The 25203-nt window shown below is 34.3% G+C and overlaps 1 protein-coding gene across 4 annotated transcripts in view; it reads right to left on the bottom strand.

Annotated features, from left to right (window-relative positions):
- The window catches only part of KCNN2 (potassium calcium-activated channel subfamily N member 2), a 180299-nt gene that overhangs the window by 35551 nt on the left and 119545 nt on the right, over positions 1-25203 (bottom strand). For 3 of the 4 annotated variants that reach the window (XM_072597187.1, XM_072597192.1, XM_072597194.1), the window contains one exon: positions 17851-17992. In XM_072597187.1, coding sequence (XP_072453288.1) covers positions 17851-17992 — 142 coding nt within the window. Of the gene's footprint in view, positions 1-5276; positions 11349-17850; positions 17993-25203 lie in introns of those variants that run through there. The other variant, XM_072597193.1, reaches the window with a different exon arrangement.

Below are 25203 nucleotides of genomic sequence, written 5' to 3'. Positions count from 1 at the left end.
TATTAGCTAATAAGATTTTGAAACAGAAGAAAGAAAACCAAATTGCCAAATCAGAAATGAAAAAGGAGAATTCCCAACAAATGAAAAAGTAAAGGAAATTATTGTTGGGGATGGAAGCTCAATTCCACGTGGACAGTCTCGGGCGGGTAAAGGTGGGAACTTCTAAATCTTAGAGTTCTCATGAGGCCCCCCATGAAACACCAGGGAATTGAGGAGTGAGACCGAGCTATCTCGTGTATTTCCGCCTCTTCCCGTGAGAAATGTGATGGGAGGAGCATCCCCGCCCTCGAGACTGTCCCGGATCTGGGCACACCTATTGTTATCTAACAGGCACGGTATTCAGGTGCAAACTACACGGCCGGAGAGCTTAATTAGGGTCAGGAAAGCCTGAAGGCGCTCTTAGCGCGGGAGGGGCCCTGACAGGACAGAAGACTCCACTTTTCCTCTCTTCGCTCTCCCCTCCCCCTCTCTCCCCACTTACACTTCTACTTCCAATCTCTTACCGTAAGATCTTTGCCTCCTTGGGAGATTTCTCTCTCCCTCCTAAGGAAGAGCTCCCCCTGCACATGTAACCAGGACCCTGAATAAAGCCTAACCCTTGTTCGACTCCGGAAAGTCTCTTCTCTCATACGTTTATCCATTTTGGCCAACCGAAGACCTGGGACAGGTAAGGTAAGACTCGGGTAGCCCTCAGGCCTCTAGGCCTGGCAAATTATTAAGAAATATTTTTGCCCAATTATATACTGGCCTAAAGAGATTATGGATAAGACATGAAATTGGAGAATATTTACAAAAAATTTAACAAAATAAGTCAAGAATTTGTTAAAATTATTTTAATTTATTTCATTTTCCAATTATATGTAAAAAATATCAGCAATCATTAAAATTTTTTTGAGTGCCAAATTCTCTCCCTCTGCCTCCCTCCACTATTCTCTCCATTAGGAGTCAAGCAAAATGATATCAATTATATATGTATAGTCATGAAAAATATATTTCCATATTAACCATGTTGAAAAGAAAACACAAACAAAATAAAATAATAAAAATAAAGAAAGTAAAAAAGGAAGCTTCAATCTGAATTCAGAGTTTTTCTGTTCTCTCTATTGAGATAGTATTTTTTTAACACAGGTCTTTTGGAACTGACTTGGATCACTATCTGGATCAGAGTAGCTAAGTCTTTCAAAATTGATCATCCTTACAATATTGCTGTTACTGTGTAAAATGTTCTGGTTCTGCTCACTTCATTTGGTATCAGTTCATATAAGTCTCCCCAGGTTTTTCTGAAACCATTCTATTTGTCATTTGTTATAGCCCAATAGTATTCCAGCACAACCATATAACACAATTTGTTCAGTCATTCCCCAATTGATGGGAATCCCCTTGATTTCCACCACAAAAAATATTTTTCTACAAATGGATCCTTCTCAGTTTTCTTTTATCACTTTATGATAGTGGTGTGGTATTGCTTTGTATGCACAGTTTTATATTCATTTGGATATAGTTCCAAGATATTCTCTAGAATGGTGGGACTAGTTCACAACTCTACCAACAGTGCATTACTATCACTAATTTTTTCAAATCCTCTCCAACATTTGTTTATTTCCTTTTCTATTGTGTTAGCTAATCTCATAGATGTGAGGTGGTATCTCAAAGTTGTTTTAATTTGCATTTCTCTAATCAGTAGTAAATTAGAACATTTTTAAGTGACTATTAATAGTTTTGATTTATTTTTCTGATGATTGTCTGTTTATATCCTTTGATCATTTATTAACTAGGGAATGGCTCTTATTTTTATAAAATTGGCTAAGTTTATTATATATTTGAGAAATGAGACTTTTATCAGAGAAATTTGCAATAAATCCCCCCTCCCAGTTTCCTATTTTCCTTCTAATGTTGGCTGCATTCGTTTTGTTTGTGCAAAAGTCTTTTAATTTCATGTAATCAAAATTACCTATTTTATTTCCCATGAGCCTCTCTATCTCTTTTTTAATCATAAACTCTTCCATTATCCATAGATCTAACAAGTACATTTTCCCCATTTTCCCCTAATTTGCTTATGATACCACCCTTTATGTCTAAATTATGTACCTATTTTGACTTGACATAGTTTCTATCAAACTGCTTTCCAATTTTCTTAACAATTTTCATCAAATGATGAGTTCTTGCCCCAAAAGCTTGGATCATTATGTTTATTAAACACTAGATGATTATGGTCATGTACTACTATGTATTATGTATCTAATTAATTTCATTGATCCACTACACTATTTCTTATCCAGTACCAGTTTTTTTGGTGATTACAATTTTTTGAATACTGTTTAAGATCCAGTACTGCTAGACCACCTTCTTTCACATTTTTTTCAAAGTCCTTTGATATTATTGATTTTTTAGTTTTCCAGATGAATTTTGTTACTATTATTTTTCTAGCCTAATAAAATAATTTTTGGTAGTTTGGGATAGCACTGGATAAAGAAATCAAATTAGATAGAATTGTCATTTTATTATATTGGCTCAGCCTATCCATGAGAAATTAATATTTCTCTAATTGTTTAGATTTGTCTTTATTTGTGTGAAAAAGTATTTTATAATCATGTCCATATAATCCCTGGGTTTATCTTGGTAGATAGATTCCCAAGTATTTTATATTGTGTGTAATTATTTTAAATGGAATTTATCTTTTATTTCTTCCTTCTGGGTTTTGTTGGTAGTTTATAGAAATGCTGATGGTTTAGGTGGGTTTATTTTATATCCTACAACTTTGCTGAGGTTGTTAATTTTCTCTAGGATTTTCTAAGTCTATCACATCATACTGTCTACAAAAAGTGGTAGTTTTGTTTCCTCTCTGTCTATTTTTATTCCTTCAATTTCTCTTTATTGTCTTATTGCTACAGCTAACATTTTTAGTATGTTATTGAAATAACAGCAGTGATAATGGACATCCTTCTAACTTATCCCATTACAAATAATACTTGCTCTTGGTTTTAGATATACTATTTATCATTTTAAAAGGCTATATTGATTCCTATGCTTTCTAGTGTTTTTCATAGAAATGGGTATAGAATTTTGTCAAAGGTTTGTCAAAGGTTTCATCAATTGAGATAATCATATTATTTCTGTTAGTTTTGTTATTAATATGGTAAATTATGCCAACAGTTTTCCTAATACTGAATCAGTCTTTCATTCCTGGTATCCCACCTCGTCACACTGTATGATCTTTGCGTTATTTTGCTGTGATCTCTTTGCCAATATTTTATTTAAAATTTTTGCAGAAATATTCACTAAGGAAATTGGTCTATAGTTTTCTCTGCTTTTGCTCTTCCTGGTTTAGGTATCAAAACTATATTTATCAGGAATTCAGTAGGATTCCTTCTAAATAGATTAAAAAATATTCAAATGAATTGTTCCTTAAATGTTTTGTAAAAATCTAAACTTCTTCCTAAAATAGTATAGTGAATATTCCTATAATTAGATAATTGATATTATAGGTGTTTTGTAAAATTCATTTCTAAATCCATTTGATCCTGGGGATTTTTTTTAGGGCAGTTCATTTATGGCTTAATAATTTCTTTTTCTGAGATAGGGTTATTTAAATATTCTGTTTCTTTTGTTAATCTGGGGAACTCATGTTTTTGTAAATATTCATTCATTTCACTTGGGTCACCAGTTTTACTAGTATATAACCAAGCAAATAACTCCTAATAATTGCTTTAATTTCATCTTTATTGGTGGTTAATTCAACCATTTAATTTTTGAAACTGGTAATCTGGTTTTCTTCTTTCTTTTTTTTTCAATCAAATTAACCAATGGTTTATTTGTTTTACTGGGTTTTTCATAAAACCAGCTCCTAGTTTTACTTATCTCTCCTTTGATTTTCAGGATTTCCATTTTGTTATTTAATTGGGTATTTTTTATTTGTTTTTTTCTAATTGCATGCCCAATTAATTGACCTGTGCTCACTCTCTCTCTCTTTCTCACACACACACACAATTAGAGATATAAAGTTTCCCAAAAGCATTGCTTTGGCTCCATTCCACAAATTTTGGAATGTTTTCTCACTGTTGTCATTCTATTTAATGGAATTACAAATTATTTCTATAATTTTCCTTGATCCACTCATTCTTTAGGATTAAAGCACTTAATTAGTACTTAAATTAGCTTTTTATCTATGCTCCTATAATGTTTTATTAAATGTAATTTTTCTTGCATTGTGGTTTGGAAAGGGTACATTTGATATTTCTGCTTTTCTGCATTTGTTTGTGAGAGTTTTATGCTCTAATACATGGTGGTCAGTTTCTGTGAAGGAGTCATATACAGCAGACAAAAAGTTATACTCCTTTCTATTCCCATTCAGTTTTCTCCACAGATCCATCACATTTAACTTTTCCAAGATTCTGTTCACTTCCTTGAAGAAGTCAAGAATTTAAATAAAGAACATGAACAGGAGAAAAATGAACTTCCAAAAGACAAAGCAAGCAAACAAACTCAGAACTATATTAATTTAAAAGCAAATTCTATTAAACACTCAAAGTTAATTCCAACATTACACATGGTGTTTGGACAAAAATAAGCAAAGTAGAGATTCTAATAATTTTTTTTGTGTGATCATGTTACTTAAAAGAGGGAGAGACAAAGCAGAAAAGGAAAACTATAGACCAATATCTTTAACAATTAGGAACATAACAATATTGAATAAAGCATCATCGGTGAGGTTACTGAAACATTTTGGGAAAAAAATTATACACTATGACAAGGTTGTATTTATATTAGCAATGCAAGATTGGTTAGGAAAACTATAAAGATATTATACAATATTAAGAACAAAAGCAATATAAATCATGACTATGTCAATACACATAGAAAAACCTTTTTAACAAAATATAACCTACCTTTATTTTTTTAAAAAAATTAAAAAGCATAATAACAAACTGGGCTTTTCATAATATGACTGGTAAGTAGTGCATATCTAAAACCCCAAAGCTAGCATTATAGGTAATAGAGAAACATGCAAGCCATCCTAATAAAATCAGAGTAAAGCTATGATATCCATTATCACCACTATTATTTTTATTACTAGAGTAATATATTAGCTTTGGCAATAAAACAAGAATATAAAAAATTCACAAAATAAGCAAAAAGCAAACAAAAATTTCACTTTGCAGATGATATGATAATCTACTCAGAAAACTTAAAAACTGAAATAATTACAGCAAAGTAGAATCATATAAAATAAGCCTACATAAATTATCACTCTTTCTTCATATTATCCATAAATTCCAATAAGAAAAGATAGAGAAATTATATTCAAGATAGCTATAAGATGTTTAAAATATCTGACTCATTTGGAACAACAAATGGTCAAGGTCAAGGGAAATAATGAGAGTTAAAAAAAACTAGCAAGAAAGTGGACCTATCAATACCCTTAAAGCTATTTGACACTAGTTTAAAAAAATAGAAAAGTTAATCATGGAAGAAACCGAATATGAGACTAGAAACAATACAAAGAATTCAATTGTTGGGGTAAGGACCCACTACTTGATAAAATTTCTAAGAAAAATGGAAAGAAGTCTGGCAGAAGTTTGATTTGAAGCACCACTCACACTATGTTATATAATAAACACTAAATAGATATTTAATCTAGATATGAAAAGCTACACCATAAGTAAACCAGAAAGCCAAATATGGTGGCATACACTGTAATCCCAGCTATGGGGAGATTGAAGCTAGTGGCTCTCTTGATTTCAGGAATCATGAGTTGCAGTGGGCTATGCAGATGAGATGTGTGAATTGCTATGATCAGAAGACCACCAAGTTAATTAGGAAATGAGAAACTAGTTCAGGCTGGAAATGGAGCAATCTATAGGCAACATACTTAACGTGTAAGAACAAGATCAGTTCCCTCAAGGATATGAAGAAGGAGTACAAAGGAGAAAAAATTCAAACTATGAAATATGAAATATGGAAAAATATAAAATATGAACATACGAAAAATATAAAAATATGAACTATGAAAAATTCTCCAAATCATTAGAGTGTGCAAAATAAAACAACTCTGAGGTTCCATCTTACACCTATCAGATTAGAAAAAGAGAAAAAAGGAAAATGACAATTGGAGGCACTGTGGGAAGATACATGAATTAATGTGCTACTGGAATTGTGAATTGGTCCAAGAATTCTGGAAAGCAATTTAGAACTATACCCAAAAAGTCACATTCACTTCTATTGTAAAATACCATTAGTCAGCCCATACCACAAGGCAATCAAAGAAAGAGGGAGAAGGACTCATATATACAAAAATATTCCTAGCAGAACTTTTTGCTTTTCACAATAGAATTGATGACTGAGGGTGGGCGGCAGTTGTAAAACTATGAGAGTGATAATGATAACGAGGTACCATTTCTAATCCCTTCCCTGAAGAAGAAAGTGTTAATGAAACTTTTTTTTCAATACACAGAAGGAAATTTAGAAAGAGATACAGACAAGCAGACATATTTTGGAACTAACCAGCCAAGTCCATTATATACTTAAAAAAACTAGCTATATGGAAAAGTTTTGGGTTCTATATGTAATTACTATTTGTCTGTTCTTTATATATGGAAATGTTCAAGTTTCTTGATGTTTGGTAGAATATTTTAAAAATCCTTTAAATCTGAAAGGTCCGTGGAGGTAATAGTTTTGGGTGGGCAGATGACAGGATGAGGTCAATACTTGTTTTCCCTTGCTAGATAATCAGGACTAAGATACTTTTGGAAGGATATTAAAATCTCACACCAAGTAGAAAATATTGATGAAAAAGTATCATTTGGAGCCAGTTATTGTGCATCCACTGGTTCCATTCTTTCCTACTTGTGTTTCCTCATCTTGAGAAAACTTGTTGAATTGATTTTCTAGTGAGTTGAAGCATTTACTGCATAGCAAAATTTTTTCCTTTTTCTTCCTTCCTTCCTTCCTTCCTTCCTTCCTTCCTTCCTTCCTTCCTTCCTTCCTTCCTTCCTTCCTTCCTTCCTTCCTTCCTTCCTTCCTTCTTTCCTTCCTTCCTTCTTTCCTTCCTTCCTTCCTTCCTTCCTTCCTTCCTTCCTTCCTTCCTTCCTTCCTTCCTTCCTTCCTTCCTTCCTTCCTTCCTTCATTTCTTCCTTCCTTTTTGCTTCACTTTCACCTAAGCCATTGCTAAGAAATGTTCTTGCTTTGAAGCCAGAGTACAAGACCAATAACCAACAGTGCAAATAAAGAAAACTATGAAGACTCCAAGCTTTTCACTTTTTCCTAGAATACTACTTAATGTATCTTTAATCAAATCTCAAAAATCAACATATTTCATTATTTTCCATATTCCTAAAAAGACATGTTCAACATGTGGTAAACCCAGAAAATTTTCTTCTTGGATGAAAATAAATTCTTGTCAATAAGATCATGGTAATAATTCAATAATGTCATAATGCTGTTGTCCACTCCAGTGAAATTTTAGTTCATGATGTGGATCAGAAAAAATGTACAAGGTTTTACAATAAAAATTTATGAGGTCTAAAGTTTTCTGTTTCTTTAATTAATATAGACACAGTTTAGATTGCCATAGGCTACTCAATGAAATTAAATTTCTGTGTGATGTTAGCTACTTGGAAAAGACTTCTTAAACCAAAATGAGAAAACATATTCTGACTATTCTTCTTGCACTACATTTACACTGTTAGAACAAGACTATGGTTAATTTAAATTAACTGTGTCAAAAGACTACTGTGCCTGTCTGTATGTGGACACCATAGAAAAGACACAGCATTTCCATGGGACTGAAACTTGAAGCATTTTGACTTTGATTTTGCTTGATTTTTTTTTTTTTAGTATCTTTTCTCCTCCTAAAAGGCAGTAGAAAATCTCAGCACATTGTGTTCAAAACAAATTGAACAGATAAATGCAAGCAAAGTAAGTATGCTATATTTAGAAAATCTTGTATAGGCTGCTAAATTAGATTCTATTTCCCTTCTCTAGTCTAGAAAACTGTTCCTTTATTCCAGTATGGAGACTGTGAGCCCTACTAATCACCCAAGGAAGAGTCCAGGGAGGTAATTTTGTCAAAATCTCTTATATACTCTATTTAAAATACTCAAAGCAGAAACAAAGAAGTACTTTGAATAACATTACTATACTGGTCAGTTATGAATTTCCAAAAGTCAAGTGTCAAATCTCTAAAAAGATCAGGAAATTCATTTGCCAAAACCCTCTGCAAAGTTAACATTTTTTTCCTTTGAGGAAGTATACCCAACAAATATAGAAAATGTAACCATTTTTTTCTCTGTAAGTGAGCATTTGGGCAAAGATCAATTGAAGAAACATAAATTATTTTGTTATTGGAATGGACTACAGACCATCAGGACAAAATAGGAAATAAATATGGAGTTTATGAAATGAATGACCAACCTGGAACAGATTATAAGACAGTAGTGACAGAGGACTTGGGTGGTAGAAGCATTTTCTGGAGCCCTCTCACAATAACAGTGTCAGGAATGCTAAAGTTCAGCATGAGTTAAAGATGGTGAGGAAAGGAGAGGACAACAAAAATGGTTTTTTACTTCTTTCTCCCCCTCTGTCAAGGAGAATGACCTTTGGATGGGAAAGAGCAAAACAAAAAATCCAACAAGGATCTGTAACCCAAAACAAGTAAAAGACAAGTTTTTAAAAATCACTTAGTTGCTCTTGATGAATCAAAATTATTTGACTAATGTGAATTAAATCAGTACTGGGAAAATCTGAGAGATTAGAATGTGTGATTGCTGAGCCCCAGTCAGTAATATTTGAAAGATAATGGAGAACAGGAGACACACAGCTTTACTGGAGAAGGTTAAATGCTTCTTGGTTCCTTGGAAAATTCTAGAAATGATTATAAAAGAGATAATGAACATTTAGATAAGGAAGTGGTAATTACAAAGTAGTGATTGCTTTATCACAAAAAAATAGGTCATGTAAGACTGACCTTATTTCCTTTTATAACAAGGTTACTAAATTGTTAATTCAGGGGGATGCTATAGATAAAGTTTTCCTAGATTTGATTCCTAGATTTGAATTCTAGATTCATTCCAAAGCACTTGATCAAGTATTTTATGATATGCTTATAGAAAAGATAGAAATGTGGTCTAGATGACAGCACAATTATATCGAACTTGTCGATATACTCAAAAGAGTGGACAATGATGATTCAAGCTTAACTTGGTTATTGCTTTTCAGTTACTTCAGTCATGTCTAACTCTTGTGACCCCATTTGGGGTTTTCTTGGCCAAAATATTGGAGTGGTTTGCCATCTCCCTTTTCCACTTATTTAATAGATGAGGAAAGTGAAGCAAACAGGGTTAAGTGATTTGCCCAGGGTCACACAGCTAGTAAGATTCTGAGGCCAAATTTGAACTCAGGTCTTCCTGGCATTCTATCCACTGCACCACCTAGCTGTCCTGTCAACTTGATAAGAGGTATCTAATGGAATACCTTAAAGATTTATCCTTATTCTTTCCCTTTTCCCCCACTTTTATCAAAATCTTGGATCAAAGGATAGAAGGCATGACTATGAAGTCTACAGATAACACAAAACTGGGAAGCAGATTACAAAGTCAGGATCCACAAAGATGTTGACATTTGGATGAATTTAATAAGATTAAATTAAATAGTAATAAATGCAAAAGTTTTATATTTGAGTTTAAAATATCAACTATATATGGAAGAGTTTCTCTGGAAAAGACCTATATATAATTCCTTTGTACTCTGCCCTGGTCAAACTGCTTCTAGAGTATTGCATTCTGGGTACCTTCTTGAAGAAGATGGTGAAAGACCCAAGATGGTGAAGGACCTTGAGTCAAAGTGATATGAAGATATATTGAAGGAAATGGCAGAGTTCATACCAGACAAAGCATTGGAGGTGCATATGATAGTTTCCTTCTGGTATTTTCATGTGTAAGTTTGACTTGCTGGTTGTCTAGGTCTCTTCCAAATTTCAATCTGTGAATTTCTCTGATAAAGTTCACTTGTTGTTGGATAAATTTCAGTCAAAAGTATCCCATCTGATCTATTTCCATTTAAAAACCATGTTTTTCATTTAGTTTGCCTTTAATATTATAAAACTAGCTTTGTCCCTAAGCATCCAAATTTCATTATTCCTCAAATATTTATTTATTTTCTTCACAAAAATACTATTTAAAAAGCTCATCCTTGTATATAGGTGATCTTAAGTTCTCAAAAGGAGCCCAATCTTTGTCAGGTCCTACCATGTCAGAAAAGTTTCAGGTATGGCCACAGCAAGTGATGACAATTCTATTTTCTGAGAACCGAAAAAGCTGTGTTGGCCACAACAATGCTAAAAGGTCAGTAGTATATTTCCAAAAGCAGTTTGTGTTGGTAAAGGGAATACCTATGCAAATACAGTCACGGATCCTTTGATTATTGAATTATTTGTGTTAATTTCTTAATTAACTTCAAAAACCCCTACCAACAAGATTTCATTTATTGGAATGAAACATAAATGATAATTTGGCAATCAACATGCTTACAAATAATCAAATTAGCAGTTTCAAAATCAAATCAATTTTCAATTCACAAACATTTACCATGTAACAAGGAAAGCTAGTAGGTGATGAAGGAATTAAAAAAACCATCCCTGAATTCAAGCAACTTAATTTTTAAGTTGTATCCTCTTTGTACAGGGTATAAGCCATTCATTCTTGAATTAAAATAACTAAAAATACTAAGCTTCTTCCTAAAATAGTATAGCTAATATTCCTATAATTAAATAATTAATATTACAGGTGGTGGGAAATCTGTTACAGGTCACCAAATTTACTATGAAGAACAACACTTCAAAAATAATTTTCCTCTATGAGAAATGTGCTGTTTCCAGATCTGTGAATCTAGACACTTTTTACAGGATGAATTTTGCTTTTAATTGTGCTTATTATAAAGAAGAGTCATGTTTCTGATGTGAAACACAATATAATACAAGTAACTAAAAGGTAAAGCTCAGAATGAGATATTAAATTTATTTCAGTAAATTGTGCTGTGTCAGTTCAACTTTTACTTTTGGAAGAAAATAAGTTTTTTAAACCTAGTTATCAACTTAATTTGATAATTTTGTTCATAGAATTATTATGAATGAGATATAACACTGCTAACTAGCGATACTAGTTGAGGAGTGGGATCAAGGAGGGCTGGAAAGTCACAAAAACTTCCAGCTATACTTGCCTGTACCCAGAAGAAAGCAGCAGACACATTTCTTATGAATTTTTCTTGGGATCCACTGAGGGGAGAAGTGAAGATCCATTTAGGGCACTGATGGGAAATTTAGCCTTATGACTGAAAAGGCCCATCATCCCCTCCTGCTGCTCTGCACAAAATAGAAATTGTTGTAAGAATTTAAAGATAGGTTCTTCTCATTTGGCCCTTTTGTTGGTAAGATTAGATGAACATCCATGAAAGAACCAAACAGTAAAGTATTCCTTTAAAACTTTATTTGATATTCAAGATCTCTGATAACAAGCAGTCTAGAAAAGATGAAAAAAGGATCCCATTATCCACAGTTTGTTCATTGACTTAAACATAAAAACTTAGGAAATGGCTTCAAATATGTAGCATTTAATCCTGGGCATGTTCACTTACAGAAAAGAATGACTATTATTTCATAAAGATAAAAGGTAGCAGAAAACATAAAGGACCACACACAGCTTAAAAAATTTTTTTTCACACTAGCCATTTCCATCCCCCCATGGTCACTGCATTTTAAAACATAATCATTAACTTATCGCAACTCTTATGGCTGATATGAATGGAATGAGAAATTAATAACTTTTACTACTGCTATCACACTCTGTGATTTTTTTAAAAATTCACAAACAGCATGGCAGAGTGGATAGATCAATGGATTTGGTATCAGACACTCATTAGTTGTGTGATGCTGAAAATCACTTCATCTTCCTCCCTCAGTTCCAGTTTTATCTTTAATATGGGGGTATTGATAGCTCCTAGTTCACAAGATTGTCATGAGAATGAAATGAGATAATATATGTACAGAGCTTTATAGACCTTCAAGTGATACATCAATGATAGGAGGCATTATTATTATAGATTTCAAAATATTAGAGAAATGTGATGTTCAACATTTAGAGAGAAGGGGGAAATTTGAAAATGTAATACTATGGATCTATTTTTTTTTTCTAATTAGAAACCTGAAAATATCTAATCTATTAGTTTTTATATTCTTAGAGACTATAGAACTATCTAAGTGTAGTTTTTCTTGAGTAGTTTCTTCTTCTTTTTTTTTTTTTTTGACCCAGATCTGTGATTTCCCTGGTATAGGCAATTACACCATTTGATCGATCAAGAAACTTTCCCTACCAAGGCAGGTTAGCACTTGTTCTGTAACTTAGTCTCACCAGGTTACCTAAGACGTTGAAAGATTAAGTGACCTTTTGATACAACACAACCAGTAGTCATCAGAAGCAAATCTGACACACTTGAACTCAGTTCATTCCAACTCCAAGGTTGGCGTTCTCTCTCTCTCTCTCTCTCTCTCTCTCTCTCTCTCTCTCTCTCTCTCTCTCTCTCTCTCTCTCTCTCTCCCTCCCTCCCTCCCTCCCTCCCTCCCTCCCTCTCTCTCTCTCTCTCTCTCTCTCTCTCTCTCTCTCTCCCCTTGCTTTCAGTAGGTAAAATAAGATAATTATCTTATTGTTATATTTATTTCAGGGTTTAATTACCAGAAAATTCTCAGGCAGGAACTTTCTGTTTCCTGAATATACTTAAGAGATATTTGTATTTCAATAAAATTTGTTCATTAATTTAAAAATGCACAACTTTTTTTTGTTGTTGTTGTTTGTTAGTCATGTCCGTTTCTTTGTGACCCCATTTGGGGTTTTCTTGGCAAAAGTACTGGAGTGGTTTGCCATTTCCTTCTCCAGCTCATTTTACAGATGATAAACTAAGAAAAACAGAGTTAAATGGTCACATAGCTAGTAGAGTCTGAGGTCAGATCTGAACTCAGGAAGATGAGTCTTACCAGCCTGGCTCTCTATCTACTGCACCACCTAGCTGCATAATGAAATGTTATAACACGATCTAAGATCAAAATGAAATTAGAAAATTAAATCTATTTTTGAGAAAGACTGGATATTAAGACTAAAATATGTAAAACATTATGTTGGGAATCTAATCAATCAAAAGTAAATAAATGAAAAGCTACTTATTAAGTAAGTGCCTGCAATGTGCCAGGTACTATTCTAAATGTTGGGTTTACAAATACAAAAAGTGAGATAGTACTTGCTTTTTAGGAATTTACATTCTAATGGAGAGATACAACACTATTATATATATAGGGGAGTGACAGCCAAAGAAAGGAATTTTGGTTGGGACAGTAACGGGGGTAGTCGAACAGCAAGTTGATGCACAGGGCATTAAACTGACAAGGGGGTAGAGAAGAAAAAAAAGTAGTGATTCTCAGATTAATCTTATAAAATAAATCTCTAAACATTAAGGGTATTTCATTCCTAACTCAGCTGAGTACATACATTCAAATCTTCAATGGATCTTTGATCTTATCAGTTTGAAAGTTCGCTCTAAGGACATAAATTTTAATTCATCCATGTCTGCCCATCTTACGTGGCTTTTATCCATGTCCTCCCAAAAATTTTCCGTAGAGGTCTATCCAACATGCTGGGGACTGTCTTCACTTTCTCTTCAGAGTACCAGTGGAACACTCTTGCACTAATATTGGCCATCTACCTGTTCTCTCTCAATCTTGCCATATAACCAATGTTTTTCTTTTTGTCATATAATTCGAATTCTTTGGTATCACTTTTACTTTTGTTCTAAGATGTTGTTATTGTTATTACTTTATTACTATTAAAATTTATTAGGACACGTATTTAAAATATCAAGTTCTATATTATGTATGAAATATTATACACCAAAATATAATACATCTTATTTTGGAAAATTCATTTTTAGCAAATTTTGCTATAATAAAAAGTGAGATTTCTCAATTTTTCTAATTAAAAATATTATTGATATTTGGGTTTCCATCATCAACTATATTCCTTCAAAGAGTAGCATTGGTATGATATTATAATAGTTACTTGATGACGACAAGCTGTACTCTACCAGTGCAGAAGAAACAAGATAGGTGAGCTTATAATGCAAATTACAGTAAACAGGTAGTCAACTTACCTATAGAAAGTCTTACTTCTTACTGATATTATTATCCACCCTGTTTAAGTACTTTGTTACATTAGCTACTAAATCGCAAAGTCCCTGATGCAAAGGAAATGATTTTAAACTTGCATTCTTTCTCCTAAAATATGATTAAATACTTCTGTAGACAGTATTTCTCCATTTAAAACATAGAAAATCACCCTGTTTAAAGTTAAAGCTTTTCTATTAAAATGCCAACACTTATTATTATGGCATGAAATAATTACTTGGACTTTATGGAAAGAACACAATTCTGTTAGTTTCCTAGTGTGTTCTATTATTAAAATATGGGAGCCCTGTTAGGTGCAAGCAAAGAAAGAATTATATTCTGGTACAAAACTTCAAAGATCACAGATGCAATAGCGTATTAGTGAAGTCCCCTCCACCCATCTCTAACATATATACTCACACACCAATGAGATAATTTAATGAAAATGCAACTTCATACAAAAAGATGAGGATGAATACATTTTCATCCTTTTCAGAGAAATGATACAAAATGACAAGTGACAAAAGTTCTTTTGTCTTAAGGATAGCACATATTTCCTCTTCATAAATCAGCAGAAAGGAGGGAAAGGATGGACTGTGTTCACTTATTCAAACACATACACAGTGGCTGGGCAAGCCTGGTACATGGCTATAGTCTCCAGAGCTAGGGGAGAATAAGTTTGATCACAAATTCTGAGTTGCAGTTGGTCAAAAGTCAATAGGGTATCCATATGAAGTCCTAGACCCATATGGTGTGACCTGGGAGCCAAAGGTCACCAGGCTTTCTAAGAAAAGGATCAACCGGCTCAGATAGCAATAACTCAGCTGGTTAAAGGTTCTGGGATGACTGGTGATGGGCTCAGGCCAAGGATCAGGCCCATGAATGGCTACTGAATTTCCAGTCTGAGTGAGATAGGGAGATCCAGTCATAAGAAAACAAATGACCAAGGAGTGGAAGTCTATTTCTGTATAAGTAAAATAAACACATGACATAAAAACAAATCATGTTTTGATTAGATAATTCAAAAGAAATCAAATAGCACTTTCTGGTGAGCAAAAAATATTTCAGATTACAGTCTTGAGAGACAGCTGAGAGTTAAGAAGTGATGGTTCTGATGTATTTGTTCTAGATAGGACTTGTCTCAGGCCAAATTTAAGTTTGATACTGGAACAAAATGAGATGCTTGTGGGTCTTCCAATAGTTAATTAAAGGAGATTGATTTTCTTAGCCACAGCAAAGGATGTTCAACAAAGGTAGGCAATGAGGACCCCTCTATTTGATTTAGCTGAGTGAATTTTTCTTGCCTGAGGTTTCCATCATTTTCCACCAGCCAAGCATCAGAAAGAGGACCTGAAGTTATTCATAGCTATTTTGTACTCAGCTAACGTCAACAGCTTGAACCTTTAGGTTTGAAGGATGTTTCAATACCTATTAAGGAAAACCTAGCTTTGCATGGCAGCAGATGGCTCCTATCACACTTGCTCATTAAAAGTTATTAAGTGGCTCTTAAAGATGAATTGACTTGTTTTGTACAGTCTAGGCAATATCAATATCCATATCAGTCTTTTAGAGAACAATGTCCATTCTTTGTCCAAATTCATGGAGATATCACATGACAGATAAACATAACATATAGAAGCTGGTTTACTGAATCGAAGAAATGAATATCATCTTAAGATCACTTCCCTCAAAATTCTACCTTGTGACCCAGTATCAGATAAATTTGTCTAGCTAACTATGTAGAAATAGTTTAATAGCTCCATGTAATATAAATTGTACCATTCATAAAAGATGAGTGGAATTTTCCACAAACAAGTAAAGCTCTTCTGATACATTCACTCAAAATATGTAATAGACAATTATATATCAATTAGACAAAAGTCTCTGAGAAGGATAGGAGAGTGAGATGGGAAGTAGAGGCTAATTTATGTCAGCCTGGAAATAGTATTTGAAAATACAAGGTTAGAAAGTAGGAGCTGCTTTAATTTTCATATACCTGTTTATTTTTTATATTTAATGTTTCCCTTAGTTTATGTAATTTAATTGGAATGTATTATTATGCCATACTACACGTGACAGGAATTTAATAACAATTTATATGAAAATGACCATGGATTTCAAATTTTAAAATTTACATTCTACAATGAGACTTGACCGTGGAGCCAAATATGTCAAAATCAGAAGTCTGTGATGTTGAGAAAGGAAATAGAATTGGTGGAAGACAGGTGAATTCAGGACATAGAAAAATCAAGGAAAGACAAATATACAGCAGTTAGTCATGCAAGAAAGATTAACCTTGGGTTTAATTTTTAATCCAGCAATACAGAAGTCCCTGTATATTAGCCCATACTCAGACATGATTCAAGACCAGAGATAAAGGAACGCTTTTCCATAAAGGACCCAAAGGAACCTTCTAATTGGAAGACTGATGAAAAATATCCTATAATTGTGAGGTATTTTAATAAATAATATCTTGTTATGAGACTTTCTAGGAAGACTTTTAAGCAAATATTATCATTATCACATTATCATGCAATTCTATATTTGGAAAATAAAGGTAATGACGCAATGTTAAACATACAATATAAGAAATAAACTCCTACCAAGTAGGATAAATAATTTTCGCCACAATTCTGAAAATAGATTTATACCATGCAAATAACAATAAATTATGACAGAAATTTTTTATATTTTATAACTAAGACTAGTAATTTAGGCACTGAGCTGCCCTTGTTCATCTTATAATTGATTACAGCTATATTTTCATGGCTAATGAGGCCTCAGTCTAGCACAATTATGTCAAAGAAGGTATCCTCTACCATTGTCAGGTATCATATAGGCAAAAAAATCTAGGTTGGGGGCCAGGTGTGAGGGGAGGTCTTTTTAGAGAACTAGGTCTTGGTCTGTATACTAGTGCTGAAACAGGACAAGGAACATCCTTAGCTCAGAGTGGAGCATGCCTAGCATATTGAGCTGACATTCTTGACTTCAGAAGCTCAAACAGGTCATTGCATCATTCCCAGTGCTTAAGGAATTCAAAATTCCTATTCATCATCACACTTAGGCACCTACCAAGAAACAATGTTTATGATGATGATACACACTAAAATCAACTCCACAAAAGCCAAGGATAAAATGAACTTGGAGACAGAGAACTAGCTGCCTAAAAAACTCAGGACAGTTCAAGAGAAACATTATGAAGTATTAAATGATTTATGTGTTTAGAAATTTAAAGTTGTTCCTGATAAAAGATATCCATCAACTATGATGTTATCCCATGTAACATCCCACATTACCACAACTGTACAAACTAGGTTTGCTTAAAATTTAGCAAGCTTCTATTCTTGAAATTTTCCTCTTAACTGTTAAAAGCTAATAAATTCTCAGCTAACTATACCGTGTCTTGGTCCTAAAAAGAAATGACAACTATGGCAGATACTACTTAAAACATGTTTTACATGGAACTCCATGAAGTGAAAAATTAAAATGAAAAGGGTAAAAAAGACAAATTTATGTTAGTTTTCTGTGAGGAAGAAATTAGGAAATTAGTTTGAAGTGACTTGGCCCATGGATAGAACAATCTAAATCTACTTTTATCACAAGTGAATCAAAACAGAGTTTAAAGGAGGTGGAGAGAGGGAAGTGTCACTCACCATAATTCCAGTAAGTAAACAGACTCCTTTTCCACAATATGTATTAGGTACCATGTCACCATAACCAATGGAGAGAAAAGTTATGGAAATCAACCACATCGCTCCAAGAAAGTTGCTAGTGACATCTTGTTGATCGTGGTACCTGAAAAAAGAAAATAAAACCTTGATCAGCTAACCAATCTAAATATTTGGCAGCTGAGGGCAATTTGTACTTGCCTTAAAATTATTTTTTAAAGTTACTCCCTAAGCTATTGCATTCTTTTATTAAATGGGAGAAGGTTAAGGGTGGTTAAATGAGAACCAAATTACAAATTGCTTATAGCAAGATTACTCAAGCTATATTATACAACCTTCCCCTCTTTGTTAAAATGAATATGATTAAGAAATCTTTGTGAAGAAAAATAAAGATATATAGAGTAGTAGCACAAGGTGTTTAGTCTTATAGACAAACACAGATTTTGGGTTTGAGACCATTGGCCTCTAATTTCATCTTTTATCATATTATTCAGACATGGCTTACTCACAAACTCCACTTTGAGTTTGTGTTCCAGTAATGGATTTGTCCCGTTTCTGGGGTATACATTCATTTGTAACTACAGTGAAGCATGCTTTCTGTGGTAATGGGACTGAGTTCAGATAACTAGTCAACACAGGAATTGAAACCAACATTTTAACCTAATTTCTATTTGAAGGGAAAAATATTAGCTGATCATTAGAGACCCAACTTGTTGGGGCTACTGGGAGTTGAGAGAGTAAGCCTTAGAGCTTATGCTATTTAAATTTAAATTAAACATTTATTAGTACCTACTATGTGCTGAGAATATAAAGTGGTACTGGAAATATAAAAACAAAGCAAAGCAAGGTAGTGTAGTGAATGAAATCAGGAGACATGAGTTCAAATCTGGTCCCAGACCTACTATCACCCATTGAATTAACTAGAGAAAGACGAACATCCAGGAACATAGTTTGATTTGTACTTGGGGCATTTAGTTTCCATCTGGCTTTCACTGATGAGGTCTAGAACCAGAATTGTGTAGTGTTTAACTTTGCAGTCAACTATTTATAGGGCTAGTTGCTCTGTAAGGCCAATACACTGTAATATATGAGATGGAAGTCTGGAAAAAAATGAATGTAAGGCACTTTCAAATAGCATGTTTTTGGAGAGCAGAAGGAATATCGAATTAAGCTGTCTAATATTATGTTCACAGACTACTTTCAAGCCAAATTGGACTTTCATGTTCCCTGAATTTGATATCCTATCTACTGCCTCCATTACTTTGTACAATCTATTTCCCATATCTGGAATATAGAGTACTCCTCTCCTTTGCCTATCTATCTATCTTCCTTCAATGTTCAGCTCAATATAGCTCCTCTGAATAGTTTCTTTTATTTTTCCAGTTATTAATGGGCTATCCCTCCTAAAATTTGCTGATATTTACTTAACTGTGTATATGTTTATCCTTTCATACCCCAGCCTCTTTATCTACCAGTGGAATGTAAGTTCGTTGAGTATTGACAAGCATATATTAAGTATTTACAATGTGCTAGGCACTGTCTTAAGCCCTGGAAGTGCTATCATTACCTCCAGTTGACAGACTGAGAAACTGAGACAAAGTTTAGTGATTTATCCAAGGTTACATAGTAACCCTGATAAGGTCTGGGACCAGATTTGAACTCATGTCTCCTGATTTCATCCACTACACTACCTTGCTTTGCTTTGTTCTTATATTTCCAGTACTACTTTATATTCTCAGCACATAGTAGGTACTAGTAAATGTTTAATTTAAATTTAAATAGCATAAGCTCGAAGGCTTACTCTCTCATCTCCCAGTAGCACTAACAGGTTGGGTCTCTAATGATCAGCTAGTACTTTTCCCTTCAAGTGGAACCTTGAGGGCTTGGGAGAGATTTTCTACTGTTCTATTTTTCTAATTTTCTAATTTTTTTTAATTTTCTAGTGTTTTCTAATTTTCTATTGTGCTTGCCCCAATGATTATGAGTTAAAGCCATTCAGTCAACCAGGCTTAATCAGCTTTGAGAAATAGATATTTACTAAGGTATTATAGTAAGAAAAATTAATACAAAACATTCTCCTCAAAGGTATGTGGCACACTATCCAACAAATACATACAGTATCCAGGGTAAAGTAGGTTCAATCTTAGAGAGCTCAAATGGCAAAGAGGTGATCTCACAGCTCCTGACTGTTGTAATTCCTCTTCTACCTTTGTGGCATCTTCATGAGGTTCAACTTGGGCATGGTGTAGTTTTCTGTTTGGTTCCTGAATGTGCCTTTCCTCAGTGTGTCTAGTTTTCCTAGGCTCCTAGTACAGAAATGGACACCAACCACTACTCCTTCTGGGGACACTGATGGGATAGTAATGAGAAGCCCCAATCTATGGCCCTTTTAGTTCACAAGGTGAACTCCAGTTCTTGAAATACTGGAATCTAACTGGCCTTACTACTATATACAAGTCCCATAGGGCATCACTCAGTCTCTTAAACTAATCCTAACACACTTCCTATGGAGCTTCATGTCATTTTACCCCCTCTAATCCTTCCCTGCTTAATTAACTAGTCTGTTAACATTTCATGCTTTTGCTGGATTCAACAATAATGTTCTCACCTGATAAAAGTATCTTGTTAATCATTCTGAGTAGGGTTGGTATGATTGATCTATTGATTAAGTGCACTTATATACTTACATTCTCCCAAAAGTTTAATATTTGCTGCCTTCATCAAATCCCCCTGAATATGTTTGGCAAAATCCATACTTCCAAATCTTGGATAGTGACTTGGGGAGATTCAAAATCATCCTTCTCAAATTATACTAAAAAGACTTCAGAAAAAAAGTCTACAAGATGCAATTTCTATTATAATTTGGTCATTAACATTCTTCCCTATTTCCATATACATAGTGTTACAATTTGACAAACAAATATCACTTTATAAAGTTCTCATTGGTTAGCACCTGGTTTGATGCTTGCAAAGGCCTTTTGCAACTCAAATCAATAAAGACAAAAAAGGAAAAGAAAATAAAGCCTTAATTCTCAGAGGGGAAGCCTGGTCCTAGAGAGCTCCTAAAGCATGTAATGTTGCTGCTGTTTGCCCTTCGAAGAGGATGGATGTCATCAGGAGGGTGATGTCTTGACTTGCAAGTAAATTGGATTTAGATGAGACAGAGCTATGCAAAGTCATCAGCCTCACTTTCTCTTCTAGAGTCATCAAAATCCAGGGGCAAGACACAGATCAGGATGAATGATGATGGCTCAGGATGCAGTGGGAGACCCTGGCCTTTTTAAGCTAAGGTATTTCCCAGGTCTTACTTTGTCTGAGGCAACACCCATTCAGTGATTATAGACTAGGTAAGAATTGAGGCCTAGTTTGACTTCCTAAAAGAATCAAATCTTCCAAGGGGAAGACCCTCAGAGTTTCTGGGCAGAGGAGAAATAATTGTTATGTATACTCACTCTGAGCCTATCAAAACCCAGACAATGAGCCAGGACCTATTATTAGCTAGTCAGTGAGAGTTAGAGTGATCTGGATTTAAAGGCATAATTACGTAGTTCCATTTGAATCCCAATGGACTTTATTTCCACAGCTATATTTTAAGAAATCATAAATGAAAACTACATGAGACAAACAGCCCTGTTAAAAATAAAAGTAGAATAAGTAAAGAAGAAGAAAAAAATCTAACCCTCAAACCCCAAGACACCTTGTGAATTGTAAAGGATCAAAATTTATATTCCTTTGAACAGAGCACCCACATTTGAGGATATGATTCCCCACATGGACAAAGGAGAAAAAAAAGGGGCAGAGGAGGAAAAGGAGGAGGAAATAGCAACACTGCCCAACTGGAAATGGCCAGCTATAGAACTCCCAGGGCATATAAGGCTCTTTCTAGAAGGTAGGAGAAAGGACTGGACTCAGTAGAATGGGGTGGGGTGGGGTGGAGAGGACAGTGGAGGGTCGTGAGAATTCTCTCTAGTTTCTCCAAGGCTGCCACTAGCCACTTCTGTTCTGGGGACACTGCTCAGACATAAGTGAGAAGTCTTTTGACCCTTCAGCGTTCACAAGGTCATCTTCTGGTTGGTGGTGGTAGAAGAAAAAAAGAGTCTCTTACCTCCACACCCTCCTCTCCTAATCCCCTCCCACCACCAAGCATGTCAAATGGATTTTTCTAATGTCATGCCTCTGTGTCAGGCTTATGCTCTATTTCCCAAACTCCTTATCTATCTGACAGAGGGAATATGCATTGACATATGATGTAGGGCAGCAATGTCAAACTCAAATAGAAACAGCTACCATTAATCCATTAGATAAGGATCCCTGTGGGTTATATATTGACTTAGTTTTAAAATGAAATGTTATCTAGATTTTACTGTATTTTTATCTAGTTTGTTAAATAGATGGTTTGGATCATACTCGGGTGTGTTGTGGGTTGTGTATTTGAAAACTTTGATCTAGGGAATATGCAGTAACAATTCATCAGATATCTATCTGGTAAGTGGTAGAATGTGCAAAAACACTGTTCTACATATTAGAGGTATGGAATCATATGGACTTAATTTAGAATAACAAGTATACTAAGATTTACTCTTTTAGAAGTTTGGGGGCTTCGCACTCAATGTTAAATTATCCTTTTTGTGTATGAAATAATAACATTCTCCTGAGAAAGAATTTTTAGAATTGGAAAAATAGCACCCCATGCTAGAATGTTGTAATGGTGAGGGAGTTTGGAGATCTTCCTGGTCCTTTAATAGGCCCATGTGACCTGCTTTGAGCTTTGACCTAGCCAAACAGCCTGAGTTACATGAAGCCCATGGTGGGAAGAGCTTGTCCAACAGGTGTAGTAGGAAGGGCAGAGCAGAGAGAGATTGAGGTAGAGCTGGAAGAGAGAGCAGGCAGAGTAGAGCAGCTAGCCTGGGTGACAGAGGGAGTGATTTTGCCTAAAGGAGCTTGTTGGTGGTGAGACCTGAAGGAGGTAAGACTTGGGGATGGCAGTACTCCCTGAATAACTGACCTGGAAAATGGATCCAGGAGGGATAATTTAAGAATTATTGGGTTACCTAAATGCCATGATCAAAAAAGGAATCTAGACATCATCTTTCAAGAAATTATCTAGGAAAACTACCTTAATATCCTAGAAGCAGAGAGTAAAATAGAAATTGAAAGAATCCACTGATCACATCCTGAAAAAGATCCTCCAAATGAAAACTCCCAGGAATATTCTAGCCAAATCCAGAACTCCCAAGTCAAAGAGAAAATACTGCAAGCAACCAGAAAAAAAATTAAAGTATTGTGGAGCTACAGTCACGATAACACAAGATTTAACAGTTTCTACATAAAAGGATCAGAGGGGCTTGGAATATGATATTCTGTGTGGTAAAGGATATAGGATCATAACCAAAAATCACCTATTAGAAAAAAAAACTGAGTATAATCCTTCAAAGAAAAAAAATAGATATTTAATAAAATGAGGACTTTCCAACATTCCTGATGAAAAGACCAGAGGTGAACAGAAAATGTGACTTTCAAATACAAGGCTGAAGAAAAATATAAAAAGGTAAATAGGAAAGAGAATCATAAGGGATTCATTAAGGTTAAATTGTTTATATTTCTACATGGGAAGACGATATTTGTAACTGCTAAGAACTTTCTCATTATTAGGGCAGTTAGAAGGAGTATACGCAGACAGAGGGCATGGGTGTGAGTTGATTTGATGGGATGATATCTAAAAAAAATAAAACTAAAGGATGAGAAAGAAGAATGCATTGAAAGAAGAGGGAAGGGATAGGAGGAATGGGGTAAATTATCTCACATCAAAGGTGTGAAAGAGCTTTTACAGTGGTGGTATATGGGGAAGAGTGGTGGACAAAGTTTGAAACTTACATCAGAATTGGCTCAAAGAGGGAATAACATGTATACTCTGTTGGATACAGAAATCTATCTTACTCTACAGGGACGTAGGAGGGGAGAGGGATAAGGAAAAGGTGGGGAGGGGCTGATAGAATGGAGGGTGGATTATAGGAGGTAGTGGTCAAGAGCAAAATACTTCTGAGGAAAGAGAGGGAGAAAGAGAGAGACAGAGGGAGATGCAAGGAGAGGGAAGGAGAGAAAGAGAGGAGAGAAGAAAGGGAAGAAAGAGAGAGAGGAGAGAAAGAGAGACAGGGGAAATAGGAGGGAAATACACATGAAAAAATTTTTATTGCAAGTTTCTCTGATAAATGTCTAATTACTCCAATATGTGGAGAATGGAGTCAAATTTATAAGAAGGCTATGAAATTTTTATAGAGTTTCTCAGATAAAAGTCTCATATCTCAAATATATAAAGAACTTTGTCAAATCCATAAGAATACAAGTCATTCCCCAATTAATAAATGGTCAAAGCACAGGAAAAGGCAGTTTTCCAGTGAAGAAATCAAAACAATTTATAGTCATATGAAAAATGCTTTAAATCATTATTGATTAAAGAAATGCAAATCAATATATCCTTGAGATATCATCTTATACCTACCAAGCTGGCTAAAATGATTAAAGGGGAAAATGAAAAATGTTGGCAGGGATATGGAAAAGTTGGGACACTAATTCATTGCTGGTGGAATTGTGAACTGATCAAATCATTTTGGAGAGCAATCTAGAATTAGTACCCAAAGCATTAATTAAACTACCTATATCCCTTGACCTAGCAATACCACTACCAGGTCTATTTCCAAAGATGATTGCAGAAAAAGGAAAAGAACCTGTATGTTTTAAAATGTTAATAGCAGCTCTCTTAGTGGTGGCAAAGAACTAGAAATTGCAGGGATGCCCATCAATTGGGGAATGTCTGAACAAGTTGTGGTATATGATTATGATAGAATGCTACTGTGCTAAGAGAAATGATGAGCTCAATGATCTTAGAAAAATATGAAGAGACTTGTATGAAATAGCAAACAGCAAAATAAGCAGAATCAAGAGAACACTGTATACAATAAAAGCAATACTGTTTTAATGATTTTGAGTGAATAAGTTATTTTGACCATAAGAGCAATTTTACATATATATATATATATATCCATTTGTGTCTAATGGTGGCCAACTCTAGAGAGGGTGGGGGAGGATAGGAAAAAAGGAAAAAAAGAAATTTACATGATAATTTTGTTGTATATTTGAAGGGAGTAGCAAATTTTCAGTTTCATGTTCAATCATCTTTCTTATTGGGCTGTGTTAAGGAAATGCTTCTTTTATTCCATAAATAAAAAAATAAATTTGAAGAAAAAAAGAAGGCTATGAATGAGCAGTTTTCAGAAGTCAAAGCTGTATTATGGTCACATAAAAATACTCTAAATCACTGTTGATTGAAGAAATGCAAAT

The sequence above is a fragment of the Notamacropus eugenii genome, chromosome 3 (genome assembly GCF_028372415.1).
Source record: "Notamacropus eugenii isolate mMacEug1 chromosome 3, mMacEug1.pri_v2, whole genome shotgun sequence".
NCBI classification, from domain to species: Eukaryota; Metazoa; Chordata; class Mammalia; order Diprotodontia; family Macropodidae; genus Notamacropus; species Notamacropus eugenii.
Note: the sequence above shows the minus strand (reverse complement) of the source record. Positions and strands in the feature narration are given on the sequence as shown.